This window comes from Mobula birostris, chromosome 7 (assembly GCF_030028105.1).
Source record: "Mobula birostris isolate sMobBir1 chromosome 7, sMobBir1.hap1, whole genome shotgun sequence".
Classification (NCBI taxonomy): Eukaryota; Metazoa; Chordata; class Chondrichthyes; order Myliobatiformes; family Myliobatidae; genus Mobula; species Mobula birostris.
Window position 1 is genome coordinate 159,751,317 of NC_092376.1, and position 13,344 is coordinate 159,764,660.

Here is a 13,344-nt window from a genome sequence, read left to right on the forward strand (position 1 = left end):
CATCACACATCCATCTTCCAACTGAGTAAAACAAACAGATTACCATATAGTTGCAAGTTATATTATCCATATAATTTATCGTGTAAAGGTTAATGAACAGTAAATTTTTAATGGTGAATTTTCTCACGGCTTTAATTTCAATGCTCACTAGTAAACACTGAAAACAATCATTCCGCTTCCTCAGAAACATGCACTGCCGGAAGAGACTGAGGTCAAAACAAAGCTCAGTTACAATAGCTGCAGCTTTGCTTCTGTACGGGATTTCCTTTCAATTATTTTCTGGAGTTCCATCTGACAGAAGTTCCACCAAGAAATATCTGGCCTTTGACAAATTAAAATCATACGCCCAATATATGTTGATCAGGGTCACTTTGAAGTTATTTTAATTTCTTTTCCAATGCTTTGCTAATATTCTGTGGTTAAATTAATCTCTCAGCAGCTTGGCCAACATTTAACCTATCAATGAGCATACCATTTAGTTATAATCCTGTTACTCTTTGGGGTACTTCATTACCTGAAAATTTGACTAAAACTTCCCCTAATTATAAATCAAATGCGAATCACTGGCTACTACATTTTTAAGAATCAAGGGTTGATTTTTAAGAATCAAGGGTCACCCTATCTATAAAGATATACAATATGTTATTCAACAAACAGTAAGTGTTTATTTCCTACAAAAAGCTGGAGGAACTGGGCAGGTCAGACAGCATCTATAGAAAGAAATAAGCAGTCGGTGTTTCGGGCTAAGACCCTTCATCAGTACTGGAAAGGAAGGGGGAAGAAGCCAGAGTAAGAAGGTTGGGGGGTGGTGTGTGAGGAGCGGGATGAAATGAGAAGCTGGGAGGCAATAAGTGAAAAAGGTAAAGAGCTGAAGAAGGAATCTGATAGGAGAGGGTAGACCATGAGAGAAAGGGAAGGGAGAGTTGATAGGAAGGTGAGGAGAAAAGAGATAAGATGGGATCCAGATTGGAGAATGTAAGAAGAGGGAAGAGGAATGAGGAAAATAGTCAGAAGTTTGTGAAATTGATGTTTATCCCATCAGGTTGGAAACTCTCAGCTATCTTGACTATAGCCCACCCTATCACCTGTAAAAATGCCATTTCTTTCTCACAGTTCCTTCATCTCTGCCGTATCTGTTCCCAGAATAAGGCTTTCCTTTCTGGAAAATCAGAGGTGCTCTTCCTCTTTTTCAAAGAATGAGATTTCCCTTGCTTCATCATTAATGCTGCAGTCACCTGCAGTTCTATAAGACCATAACACACAAGAACAGATTTAGGCCATTCAGCCCATTGAGTCTGCTTTGCCAGTCCATCATGGCTGATTTACGATCTCTCTCAATCCCATTCAAAGTAAGCTTTATTATCAAAGTACATATATGTTACCATATGCAACCTGAGATTCATTTCCTTGTGGGCATACTCAATAAATCTACAGAATAATAACTATAACAAAATCAATGAAAGACCACCCAACTAGGGTGTTCAACCAGAGTGCATTGGACAACAATCCGTGCTAATACAAAGAAGAAATAATAGCAATAATAAATAAGTTAGCAATAAATATCAAAACCATGAGATGAAGAGTCCTTGAAAGTGAGTCCATTAGTTATGGGAACATTTCAATGATGGAGTAAGTGAAGTTCAGTAAAGTTATCCCGTTTGGTTCAACAGCCTATAATTGAGGGGTAATAACTTGTTCCTAAACCTGGTTGTGTGAGTTCTGAGGCTCCTGTATTTTCTTCCTGATAGCAGTAGTCAGAAGAGAGCATGTCTTTGGTGGTGAAGGACCTTGATGATGGATGCTGCTTTCCTGCTACAGTGTTTCAGGTGGATTTGCTCAATGGTTGGGAGGACTTTACCCATGATAGACTGGGCCATATCCACTACTTTTTGTAGGATTTCTCCCACCACCTCCCTATAACCTTTGACACCGTGACTCATCATTCAAACTCTACTTTAAATATATTCAATGACTTGTCCTCCACAGCAGTATGTGGCAATGAATTCAAGATTCACTACCCTCAGGCTAAAAGAATTCCTCCTCATTTCTTTCTAAATGGACGCCCCTCTATTCTGAATCAGTGCTGTCACCTAGACTATAAGAAACATCTTCTCTACACCCACTTTCTGGGCCTTTCAATATTTGATAGGTTTCAATGAAATCAACCCCTCCCTTTCTCCCCCCATTCTACTGAACTCCAGTGAGTACAGGCCCAGAGACATCAAATGCACCCCATATATTAACGCTTTCATTCCCAGAATCATTCTCCTGTACCTCCTCTGGACCCTCTCCAATGCCAGCTTCTCTTTTCTCAGCAAAAAGGTGGGCATATAAAAAAGCAAAAATTAGTGGAAGACAGAGGATAGGGAAGTTTTTAAAATCCTACAGAGAGCAACTAAAAGAATCATTTGGAGAGAAGGTGAAATATGAAAGCAAACTAGCAAACAATATCAAAGTGGACAGTGAGAGATCTTTCAAGTATGTAAAAAAATAAGAGAGAGATGAGAGTGGATTTGGACTGCTAGAAAACGAGGCCGGAGAAAGACTATGGGGGGGAAAGGAGATAGCAGATGAACTACATGAGTATTTTGCATCAGTCTTCACTGTGGAAGACACAAGCAGTGTGCCAGATGTTTAAGGGTGTGAGGGAAGAAAAGTGAGTGCAGTTACTATTTCAAGGGAGAAGGTGCTCAAATAGCTGAAGGACATAAAGGTACATAAGTCACCTGGGCCAGATGAACCGCACCCTAGGATTAGTGGATTAATGCACCTGTGCGTTCACCTCCTCTTTCAACTCAAATCAGGGCCCCACGCTGTCCTTCCAGGTGAGGCAACAATTCACCTGCCAATCTGGGATCGTCTACTGTATCCAATGCGACCTCCTCTACATTGATGGTCACTTTGTTGAGCTCTTTCACTCCATTTACATCAGGCAGGATTTCCCGGTAGCCAACCATATTAATTCCAATCACCATTCCCAGACCAACATTTCATTCCATGGCCTCCTCCACTGCCACAATGCCACTCTCAGGCTGGAGGAGCAACATCTCATATTCCATCGGGCACTTCCCAACCGAAGGCTTGGACATCCAATTTCTCTAACCCAGTAATGTTTCCCCATTCCATCAACTTCCATTCACCACTCTGGCTCCCCTTTTACTCTCTTCTCCTCACCCATCTATCACCTCCCCTTTCGCCCATGGCTCTCTCCTCTCCTATCAAATTCCTTCTTCTCCAGCCCTCTACCTTTTCCACCTCTCACCTCCTAGTTTCTGACTTCATCCCCCTTCCCCACCTACCTGGCTTCATCTATCACTTTCTAGTTTTTACTCCTTCCCCTCCCCACTCTTTATTCTGGCTTCGTGGTCCCAAATGTCAACTGTTAATACCTTTCCACTGATGCTGCCTGACCTGCTGGGTTCCCCCAGCATTTTGTATCCGCAGAATTCCTTGTGTTGGTGTTTCTTTCCTTCCCTTGAAATGATTTGATTATGGACAATGACACATACGAGGGGTGATTGATACATGTGTGGCCTAAGGCAGAAGGAGATGAGTTAAGTCTGACTTATACTTGTGCGTCAACTCGACGCCGTAGCCTACGCAAGTGACCTACGCACGTTGTGAGCATTTTATACTTGTGCGTTGGTGTGTCTGTGCCGCTCTGCAATACGGGCACGTCGTGCATGCGCACATACCTGCCCACGTAAGGCTTCATTGTCATGGTAGTCTTTCCTGGGGTAAACAAGTTTAAGGCGAGCGCTTTTTTTCGTAAAAGCGAAATGTGTCCTCCATAATTTCGGAGGTCTGTAAAGCTTTTTGGAAAGCATTGCAGCCAGAGTTCCTTCCCTGCCCTTCAGTCGGCCAATGGGAAGCTATTGCAGTGCAGGAGGAAAGGTGATGCTACCAAGTGGACCAATCACAGTTGTTGTGGTCTGCACTGCCGCGATGCGCAGTTACATTTGACACACAAGTATAAATCAGCCTTTATACAGCTCTCATTACATGCACGTGCAGTTCAACACTTTGAGTGATTATGCATAAAAGATTGAAGTTAATAACTCATCTCCTTCTACCTTAGGCCATGAACTTACCAATCACGCCCGATGAGTTATTAACCTCAAACTTTCTGCATAATCACTCAGAGTTGACATGCATGTGCATGTAACGAGAGCTGTATAACTCATTTCCTTCTACCATAGGCCATGAACTTATCAATCACCCCTGCTGTGGACACTTCCTGGAGGTCCAAGATCCGTATGCTCCACAACCGCTGGACTAAGTGTGTAAATGTAGGAGGGGGCTATGTTGAAAAATAAATGTGCTGGGTTTTCTAAAATTGACTCCTTCTACCTTAGGCCATGAACTTATCAATCACCCCATGTAACTATTTCTACAAATCAGTACGATAACGTTTTTATTATCCCCCACTTTATTTAAAAATATATATACACATATATAAAATATTTTTCACTAAGGGATCCAATCAAATCTCCAGTATTTTGTGTTTTATTTTCATTCCAGGATCAGCTCTGGATCACTTATTCACACCATTCCTAAATCTACCAATTTTCACTGCTGCCAACGTTGTCCAATTCAATTCTCCTCAGTTGCCAAAACTCTCATCTATCCCTGCATTTTCCAGAATACTTGCATTCAGCCCTCCGGAGTGACCCTGAACTTCCGGCTGACTGCTACTTTAGTTCAGCCAGCTAGCTACTATTTAATCACAACCTTTTCAAATAAGGTTAGATCGTAACTTCAGTGAACTCTTCTTACAATGATTTCATTAATTCATTCAAACATTACTTCTGTAGTTTATGAAACCCATGATTTTTGTCAGCTCATAGGCCACGCAGTCCACTCTGGTTCCAGTGATTGTTTGAAAAGGCCATCTCCCCTCTATTCTTTCAGTGCAGCAGAAGGATCTCATTTTGAAATGTTTGAATGGCTCCCTGAATTATTACAAGCACCCACAAAGGAACCTTGAAGGACAATAACATTTTTTATGTTTGGAACACTACAGTCTTTTGGAAGCAATATCAAATTCTCCAACTGTAGGTAACTCACTTTCTCTCTGTCTGCATCAGAACTGGCCTTGTGTGTCTAACATTTCTCCCCCTGTAATGTTTCTCAAGTCTACCAGGCACAGGCACAGCCTTAAGACTGATTTATACTTGTGTGTAGGGCCTACGCTGTTGTGAGCATTTATACTTGTGCGCTGGTGTCCCTGCATCGCTCTGCAATTCACCGCCAAAACGCTAGTTGGCGGTGGGGTTTCTATGCCACTGTGTTGAGTTTCTTCCTGTACTTCAACCAATGGCGATTGAAACTGAGCGCATCATGTTGGAGTTGGAGCTAACAAATGTTAAACAAGAGTTTCTTCTCTCTCAATTCTGAAATGATGGGGAAGAAGCAGCAATCGGAAATGTGTAGGAGGAAATGCGATGCTACCAGGCGGACCAATCACAGTTGTTACGGTCTGCATCGCTGCAACGCGTAGTTACATTTTGGGAGAGGTGTGCATTAGGCTACAGCGTAGGGTTTGGCGTAGAGTACAGCGTAGGGTATGCGGCTACACCATACCTACGGAGTACATTTGACACAGAAGTATAAATTGCACTTCACTGTTAACACTACCAAGGCAAAAAAAAGTTTAATTTGTTTTTAACTGATATTAGAACTGCCTCATTAATCTAATTGGTCTCCTTTGTTCCATTTATCCCTCTACCACTTTCTCAGCTACTGAAAACTACTTTGTTTTTCTCTCCACTGCAGTTCGAACAGTCAGATCTGAAACTTAAACTTTCAAGATTTCTCTTTTCACAGATGCTGCCTGTTTTGTTGAGCATTTTCAATTTTTAATCCCTTATTTGTGACCTCAAGAATTTACTGTTCCAACACCTTGCCTTCTCTGTAAGCTTGGCTTCATTCAAAAATGTGTTCGTTCAGACCAGGTCTGTTCAACCCCTGTGTAACAGGCAAAACGCTGGAGGAACTCAGCAGGTCACAGGCAGTATATATGGAAAAGAGTAAACAATTCGACATTTCAGCCTGAGACCTTTCTTCAGGACTGAGGTGGCGGGGGAGACATGCCTGAATTAAAAGGTGGGAGGAGGGGAAAAGAGGCTTACTGGAAGGTGACAGATGAACCCAGGTGGGTGGGAAAGGCCAAGAGCTGGAGAAGAAAGAATCTGATTGAAGAGAGTGGACAATAGGAGAAAGAGCAGGAGGAGGGGCCCTGGGGTGAGAAGTAAAAGGTCAGAGTGGGGAATAGAGGGGTGGGGGGTGGAAATTGTTCACCAGAAAGAGAAATCAATATTCATGCCTTCAGATTGGAGGGTACCCAGACAGAAAACAAGGTGTTGCTCCAACACATTATCCTCAGCAACTTCTGCCTTCTCCAAAGGGACCCGACCACTAAACATATCTTTACCTTCCCCCCAACCCCGTATTCCACAGGTATCACTTCCCAGAGGGTGGCCTCATCTTCGCACCAGGAAGCCATAGATATTGACACGTTAGAACGGGAATGGGAACCGGAATTAAAATGCTTGGCTGCCACTAAGTCCCATTTGTGATGGATGGTGCGAAGGTGCTCAACGAAGCAATCCCCAAATTTCCAACGAGTCTCATCATTGTAGAGGAGGCTGCACCACACACAACAGACAACCCCAGCAGGTTTGCAGGTAAAGTGTTCACTCACCTGGACGGACTGTTTGCGGCCCTGAATGGAAGTGGGGGAGGTGTATAGGCAGGTGTAGCACCCGGGCTGCTTGCAGGAAGGGAGATTAGTGGGGAGGAACAAATGGACAAAGGGATCATGGAGGGAGATCCCTGCGGAAGGCAGCGTGGGGGGGGGGGGAGGGAGGTAGGGTCCCTTTGGAGAAGGTGGAGTTGCGGAGGATGATGTGTTGGATGCAGAGGCTGATGGGATGGTAGGTAAGGACATGAGGGTCTGTGTCACTATTACAATGGCAGGAAGATTGGGTGAGCGGCGATGTATGGGAAATGGAGGAGATGCAGGTGAGGGCAGCATCAATAATAGAGGGAGGGGAAACCTCTTCCTTGGAAGCACAGCGGATGCTAATATTGTGAGGCCAATGTACAGGTTTGTTTAACTGCTACCAAGGCCCTAAACACTGGAATTTTCTACTCACATGTCTCTCCTTTCAGATGACCTGTCTGGGCCCAGCACATTGTAGAAGACTGCAAAGAATACAAAGGGATATAGAACAGATAAGGGTGGAGAAAGGGCAGATGGACTTTAACTCTGCCAAATGTGAAGTGTCACACCTTGGTAGGTCAAATGCAGAGTCAGCACACTGAAAAGGAGGAAAAAGGTCCTTAATAGTGCCGATAAGCAGAGAGATGGTGGGGGCCAAGTTCATAGTTCTCTGAAAGTGGCTACAAAGGTTGACAGGGTGGTTTAGAAGGTATATGACATGCTTTATCTTTATTAGTAAAGCCACTGAGTTCAAAAGTCAGGAATTTATGTTGCAGCTTTATAAAACTCTAGTTAGGCTTCATCTGAAGTATTGCATACAGCTCTGGTCACCCTATTATAGGGAAGAGGGTGCCAACAGGCTATTGCCTGGATTAGAGGGCGTGAGCTAAAATGAGAGGTTGGATGAACTTTGGTTGATTTCTCTGGGGTGGCAGAGGCTAACGGGGAAGGATCTGTTAGAAGTTCATAAGATTATGAGAGGTATATGAGGGATGATTGATAGGTTCGTGGCCTAAGGTAGAAGGAGTCGATTTTAGAAAACCTAGCACATTTATTTTTCAACATACAGATTTCCCCTGCCATCCGAAAGTACAACGTTCCTATGAAACGGTTCGTAAGCCGAAATGTCGTAAAGCGAAGAAGCAATTACCATTTATTTATATGGGAAAATTTTGTGAGCGTTCGCAGACCCAAAAATAACCTACCAAATCATGCCAAATAACACATAAAACTAAAATAACAGTAACATATAGTAAAAGCAGGAATGATATGATAAATACACAGCCTATATAAAGTAGAAATACTTCTCTACAACAATTGCCTGCACAGATCTCTGTAGCGAAAATCTCACACAAGCGTCGTTGGCATAAACGCGCTCTCCAGTAACCTTTAAACTATGAAGCTGCCAAATCTACCAAATAACACGTAAAAATACACAGCCTATATAAAGTAGAAATAATGTATGTACAGTGTAGTATCACTTACCAGAATTGGGAAAACAGCGCTGAGCACATTGATGATGGTGTGATAGACTGAGTCGTCGCAGGCTGGGTGGCGCAGTGGCCCCCACCCTCCGGGCCGCCGACCCGATACATTGCCATGAAGAATGCAGCGACAGCCAGGAGGCATCCAGCATATCTTTAAGAAAAAAGCCGAAATAAACATGCTAATTAATTAGGTGCTGCCCGGCACGTAATTGTCAGCCCAGATCAGTGCCGATCGCATCGCCTCTGTTCTGGGCCGACAATTACATGTCGGCGGCACCTAATTAATTAGCATGTTTATTTCGGCTTTTTTCTTTAAGATGTGCTGTGTGCCTCCTGGCTACCGCTGCGTTCTTCGCGAATCGGTACAGTATCTGTCCGGGGCCCGGGTGTTGGGGTGGTGGGACACGGGGGTGTCATCTTGTCGATCAGGGCAGGCAGCTCATCTTCTCCTATGACTTCCCGCCTCGATGGCGAAGGTCGAGGTTCGTGGTCTGCTGTGGCTGATGTGGAAGGCGTGCTTGATTGCTGAGCCTCGCGCATTTTTCTATCATACAGTTGTTTGTAAGCACTCAAACCATCCTGAAAATATCCCCTAAACCTACGTACCCTTTCAAAATTAAAGACATACTTTATCATTGCAGCGAAAATCTCACGCAGTTGCTTCACTTTCTGCATTTGGTTTCGATTATTATCCTTTCCTCTTCCAATTACATCAGCTCTTCATCTATCAGTTCATGATCATGGGATGCCGAAACCTCCTCAACATCATCTTTGTCAACTTCCACAAGCCAAACTCACTTTGTCCTTGCTTCGTTCACCACGATCAAAAAGCTTAATTATGTCTAGTTTTACCCTAAGTGTAACACCCTTACTCTTTCAGGCTTTTCCAACACCTTAGAACTCATTTTGCTAACGGCTGCTCAATGCAACTTGTTTCAGCAATGCCGTTCCGAATCCGGGGGAGAGCGGCTGCTTGGGGCGCACGCTGCCTTTAATCGCACGCTGATTTTTTTCGCGCACTGCCTTTCTTCGTAACAGTGAAAACACCTTCTGAAAGTGAAAACAGGGTACTAATGTAGGTCTTTCGTAACAGTGAGGTTTCGTAAGGCGAACGTTCAAAAAGTGGGGGACACCTGTAGTCCCCTCCTAAACGTACACACATACACACTTAGTCCAGGGGTCGTGGAGCATACGGATCCCTTCTTTGTAGAAGTGGTCCACAGCGGGGTGATTGATAAGTTTGTGGCCTATGGTAGGAGATGAGTTACTAACTTTAAACTTTCTGCATTATCACTCAAAGAGTTGAACTGCACATGCATGAAAGGTGATTGATAAGTTCGTGGCCTGAGGTAGAAGGAGATGAGTTATACAGCTCTCGTTATATGCACGTGCAGCTCAACTCTTTGAGTGAAGATGCAGAAAGTTTGAAGTTAATTACATCTCCTTCTACCTTAGGCCACAAACTTATCTATCACCCCTGCTGTGGACCACCTCTGGAGGTCCAAGATGCCAACTTCTACAAAGCAGGGATCCGTATGCTCCATGACTGCTGGACTAAGTGTGTAAATGTAGGAAAAATAAATGTGCTACGTTTTCTAAAATTGATGCCTTCTACCTTAGGCCACAAACTTATCAATCACCACTTGTAGACAGACAGAAAATATCTGAGGGTTGAAATATCTAATACTAGAGGTCATGCATTTAAACTGAGAGGGGGTAATTTCTAAGGAGATGTGAGGAACAAGTTTCACACACAGCGTGGTGGGTGCCTGGAATGTCCTGCCTGGGGTGGTGATAGGGGCAGAAGCATTAGAGAGTTGAGATGTTTAGATAGGCACATGAATGTGTGAAAAATGAAAAGGATATGGGAATTGTGTAGGCAGGAGAAATTAGTACAATTAGCCATTTGATTATTAATTTAATTGGTTCGGCACAACATCGTGAACCAAAAGGACTTCCTGTACTGTACTGTACTGGTTTATGTTCTATGATGCAATCATGAGGAAGACCATAAGACACAGGAGCAGAATTAGACCATTTGACCCATCCAGTCTGATGTTAATCACGGATAATTTATCATCTTTCTTAACCCAATTCTCCTGTCCTCTCCCCATAATCCTTGTGGCCCTTTCTAATCAAGAACCTATCTGCTTTAAATATACCCAATGCCTTGGCCTCTGGAGCTGTCTGTGGCAAAGAATTCCAAATTCACCACCCTGAAGCGAAAGAAATGCCTCATCTCCGTTCGAAAGGCATGTCCTTGTATTCTAAGGCTGTGCTGTCTTCTCCTCCACTATTGGAAACATCCCCTCTATTTAGTCCACTCTATTCAGGCCTTTCAATATTCAACATCTCTACTTTCTTAGAAGCTTAAGGAGATTTATCATGCTACCAAATACTCCAATTAACTTCTGTATCCTCACTGGCTGCAACATGGTCAGGTACAGTAAATTCCAACGCACAGGAATGCAAAAGGCTGCAGAGCTCTGGATGGAGTCCAGTCCATCACAGTCCCTCCCCACCATTTACAGGAGGTGCTGCCTCAAGAAAGAGACACCTATTTTCAAGGTTCCCCCAACTTACAGGTCAAACCCATTTCTTGCTGCTCCTGTCAGGCAGGTGGCGTGCCTGAAGTCACACACCACTGGCTTCAGGAACAGCTACTTTCTTATAACTATCAAGTTCTTGAATTTACCCCCTCAGCCCTAATCCTTCTTCAGCAATGAAAAACTATGGATCACCACTTGCACTGCAATGAACTTTTGTAGGGTTATTTTAACTGCATGGTATAATTTTATGGATAACCTAAGTCTAATTTATATTCTGTGTTGTCAACACCAATTGTGATGCCGCTGCGGGTTATCCTTCGTACCTGTACTTCATTGTACTTCTGCGCACGACAATAAACTTGGCTTGACTTGAGATGGGCTTGAGCTGTCCCTTACTGCTCGCTGATCTCCACTGGATCTTGCATAAGCAATGCCGGTGTGCTTTTAGTTACTATCAAAGCACTAAAGTCTGAAATATCCTGCTCGAATATTTCTCTTCCATTTAGATGTTCTATAAAACTTTACTAGATATCTGGGGACACCAGAAGACGGCACATTCTGGGATCTGAAGCGACAAGCAAGCCGCTGGAGTAGCTCAACGAGAGGGAGGGGCGGTTGGGGATGGGAACCAGTCTAATTTATTATCATAGGCACAAGTACACAGGTGCAATGAAGAATTATTTGCAGCAGCATTACAGACACATAACATCATATAAGCAGCATTCACAAGTGAAAGCATAAATAATCATCGATATTTCGGATCAAAACGCTGCATCACGGCCATCTGATCTCTTGCAATAGGTCCTGACCTGACTCAGACTCGTATTTTTTGGTTAATGCTCCTGAGAACATTTTGGGATGGTTTTTACCCCGGTGATGATGCAACATATCCGGCACTTTTCGCTGTGCCCCTCGCGGCCGATCAACCCTGCCATTCCAGCAGCCGGAGGGGCATGGCTTCGGTTAAAACGCCATTAACAGTCCGCGGCTGCACGCTGTCAGTTTCGGCCCCGCTCACTGACCTGCTCCTGCAAGCGAGCCCCGTATTTGCCAACCAGACTCGCCATGTCTCACCGGCTGTCAGCCGCTCGATGCGTTATCCGCTCCCTTCCGCCGCTCGGACACGCGGCCTCAGCGATGACCCACAGCGCCGCCCGTGGATTGGAGGCCTAAACGTCGCTGCAGCGCCACCTGAACCCCCGGAGTCCCGCCCTCTGCCGTCGGGTCTCAGGTAAGACTTGACACATTGTAGAAACTGTTGGTTAAAAACCAGCCTTCAGCCAGCAAACCACTATTTAATCACAACCTTTTCAGATAAAACAAGGTTAAATTATAACTTAAGTAAATACTCCTTTCTGTGGTTCCATTAATTAACTTAAATATTTCTTCAGTACGAATAAACTCTTCTCGGGCTTACCGATTTTAACCCACGTTTCGACGACAAACTTTCTAGCTTCTTTGGGATAATGCCTGGACACATCTAGTCCAGTGGTTTTTATACTCCTGTATTCCGTCCCTCCGTCCTGACTGGTTAGTCCTCATCAAATTAGGTTTCTTTTTTTTCTTTCCGTCGCCGGGTGGTTCCCTCAGAGCTTTGATAATTAGTCATAGTCATACTTTATTGATCCCGGGGGAAATTGGTTTTCATTACAGTAGCACCATAAATAATGAATAGTAATAAAACCATAAATAGTTAAATAGTAGTATGTAAATTATGCCAGTAAATTATGAAATAAATCCAGGACCAGGACCAGACTATTGGCTCAGGGCTCTGACCCTCCAAGGGAGGAGTTGTAAAGTTTGATGGCCACAGGCAGGAATGACTTCCTATGACGCTCTGTGTTGCATCTCAGTGGAATGAGTCTCTGGCTGAATGTACTCCTGTGACCACCCAGTACATTATGTAGTGGATGGGAGACATTGTCCAAGATGGCATGCAACTTAGACAGTATCCTCTTTTCAGACACCAGCGTCAGAGAGTCCATTTCCATCCCCACAACATCACTGGCCTTACAGATGAGTTTGTTGACTCTGTTGGTGTCTGCTACCCTCAGCCTGCTGCTCCAGCACACAACAGCGAATATGATAGCACTGCCCACCACAGACTCGTAGAACATCCTCAGCATCGTCCGGCAGATGTTAAAGGACCTCATTCTCCTCAGGAAATGGAGATGGCTCTGACCCTTCTTGTAGACAGCCTCAGTGTTCTTTGACCAGTCCAGTTTATTGTCAATTCATATCCCCAGGTATTTGTAATCCTCCACCATGTCTACACTGACCCCCTGGATGGAAACAGGGGTCACCAGTTCCTTAGCTCTCCTCAGGTCTACCACCAGCTCCTTAGTCTTTTTCACATTAAGCTGCTGATAATTCTGCTCACACCATGTGACAAAGTTTCCTACCGTAGCCGTGTACTCAGCCTCATCTCCCTTGCTGATGCATCCAACTATGGCAGAGTCATCAAAAAACTTCTGAAGATGACAAGACTCTGTGCAGTAGTTGAAGTCTAAGGTGTAAATGGTGAAGAGAAAGGAGACAAGACAGTCCCCTGTGGAGCCCCAGTGTCGCTGATCACTCTGTCGGA

The 13,344-nt window shown here is 44.1% G+C and overlaps 1 protein-coding gene across 2 annotated transcripts in view; it reads right to left on the minus strand.

Moving 5' to 3' along the window:
- Window positions 1-11,908, minus strand: part of rars1 (arginyl-tRNA synthetase 1) — a 49,972-nt gene extending 38,064 nt beyond the window's left edge. The window contains exon 1 of one of the 2 annotated variants that reach the window (XM_072264018.1): window positions 11,783-11,908. In XM_072264018.1, the coding sequence (XP_072120119.1) occupies window positions 11,783-11,827 (45 nt within the window). In that variant the 5' untranslated portion in view covers window positions 11,828-11,908. Of the gene's footprint in view, window positions 1-8,209; window positions 8,354-11,782 lie in introns of those variants that run through there. The other variant, XM_072264017.1, reaches the window with a different exon arrangement.
- Window positions 11,909-13,344: the final 1,436 nt, after the last annotated feature.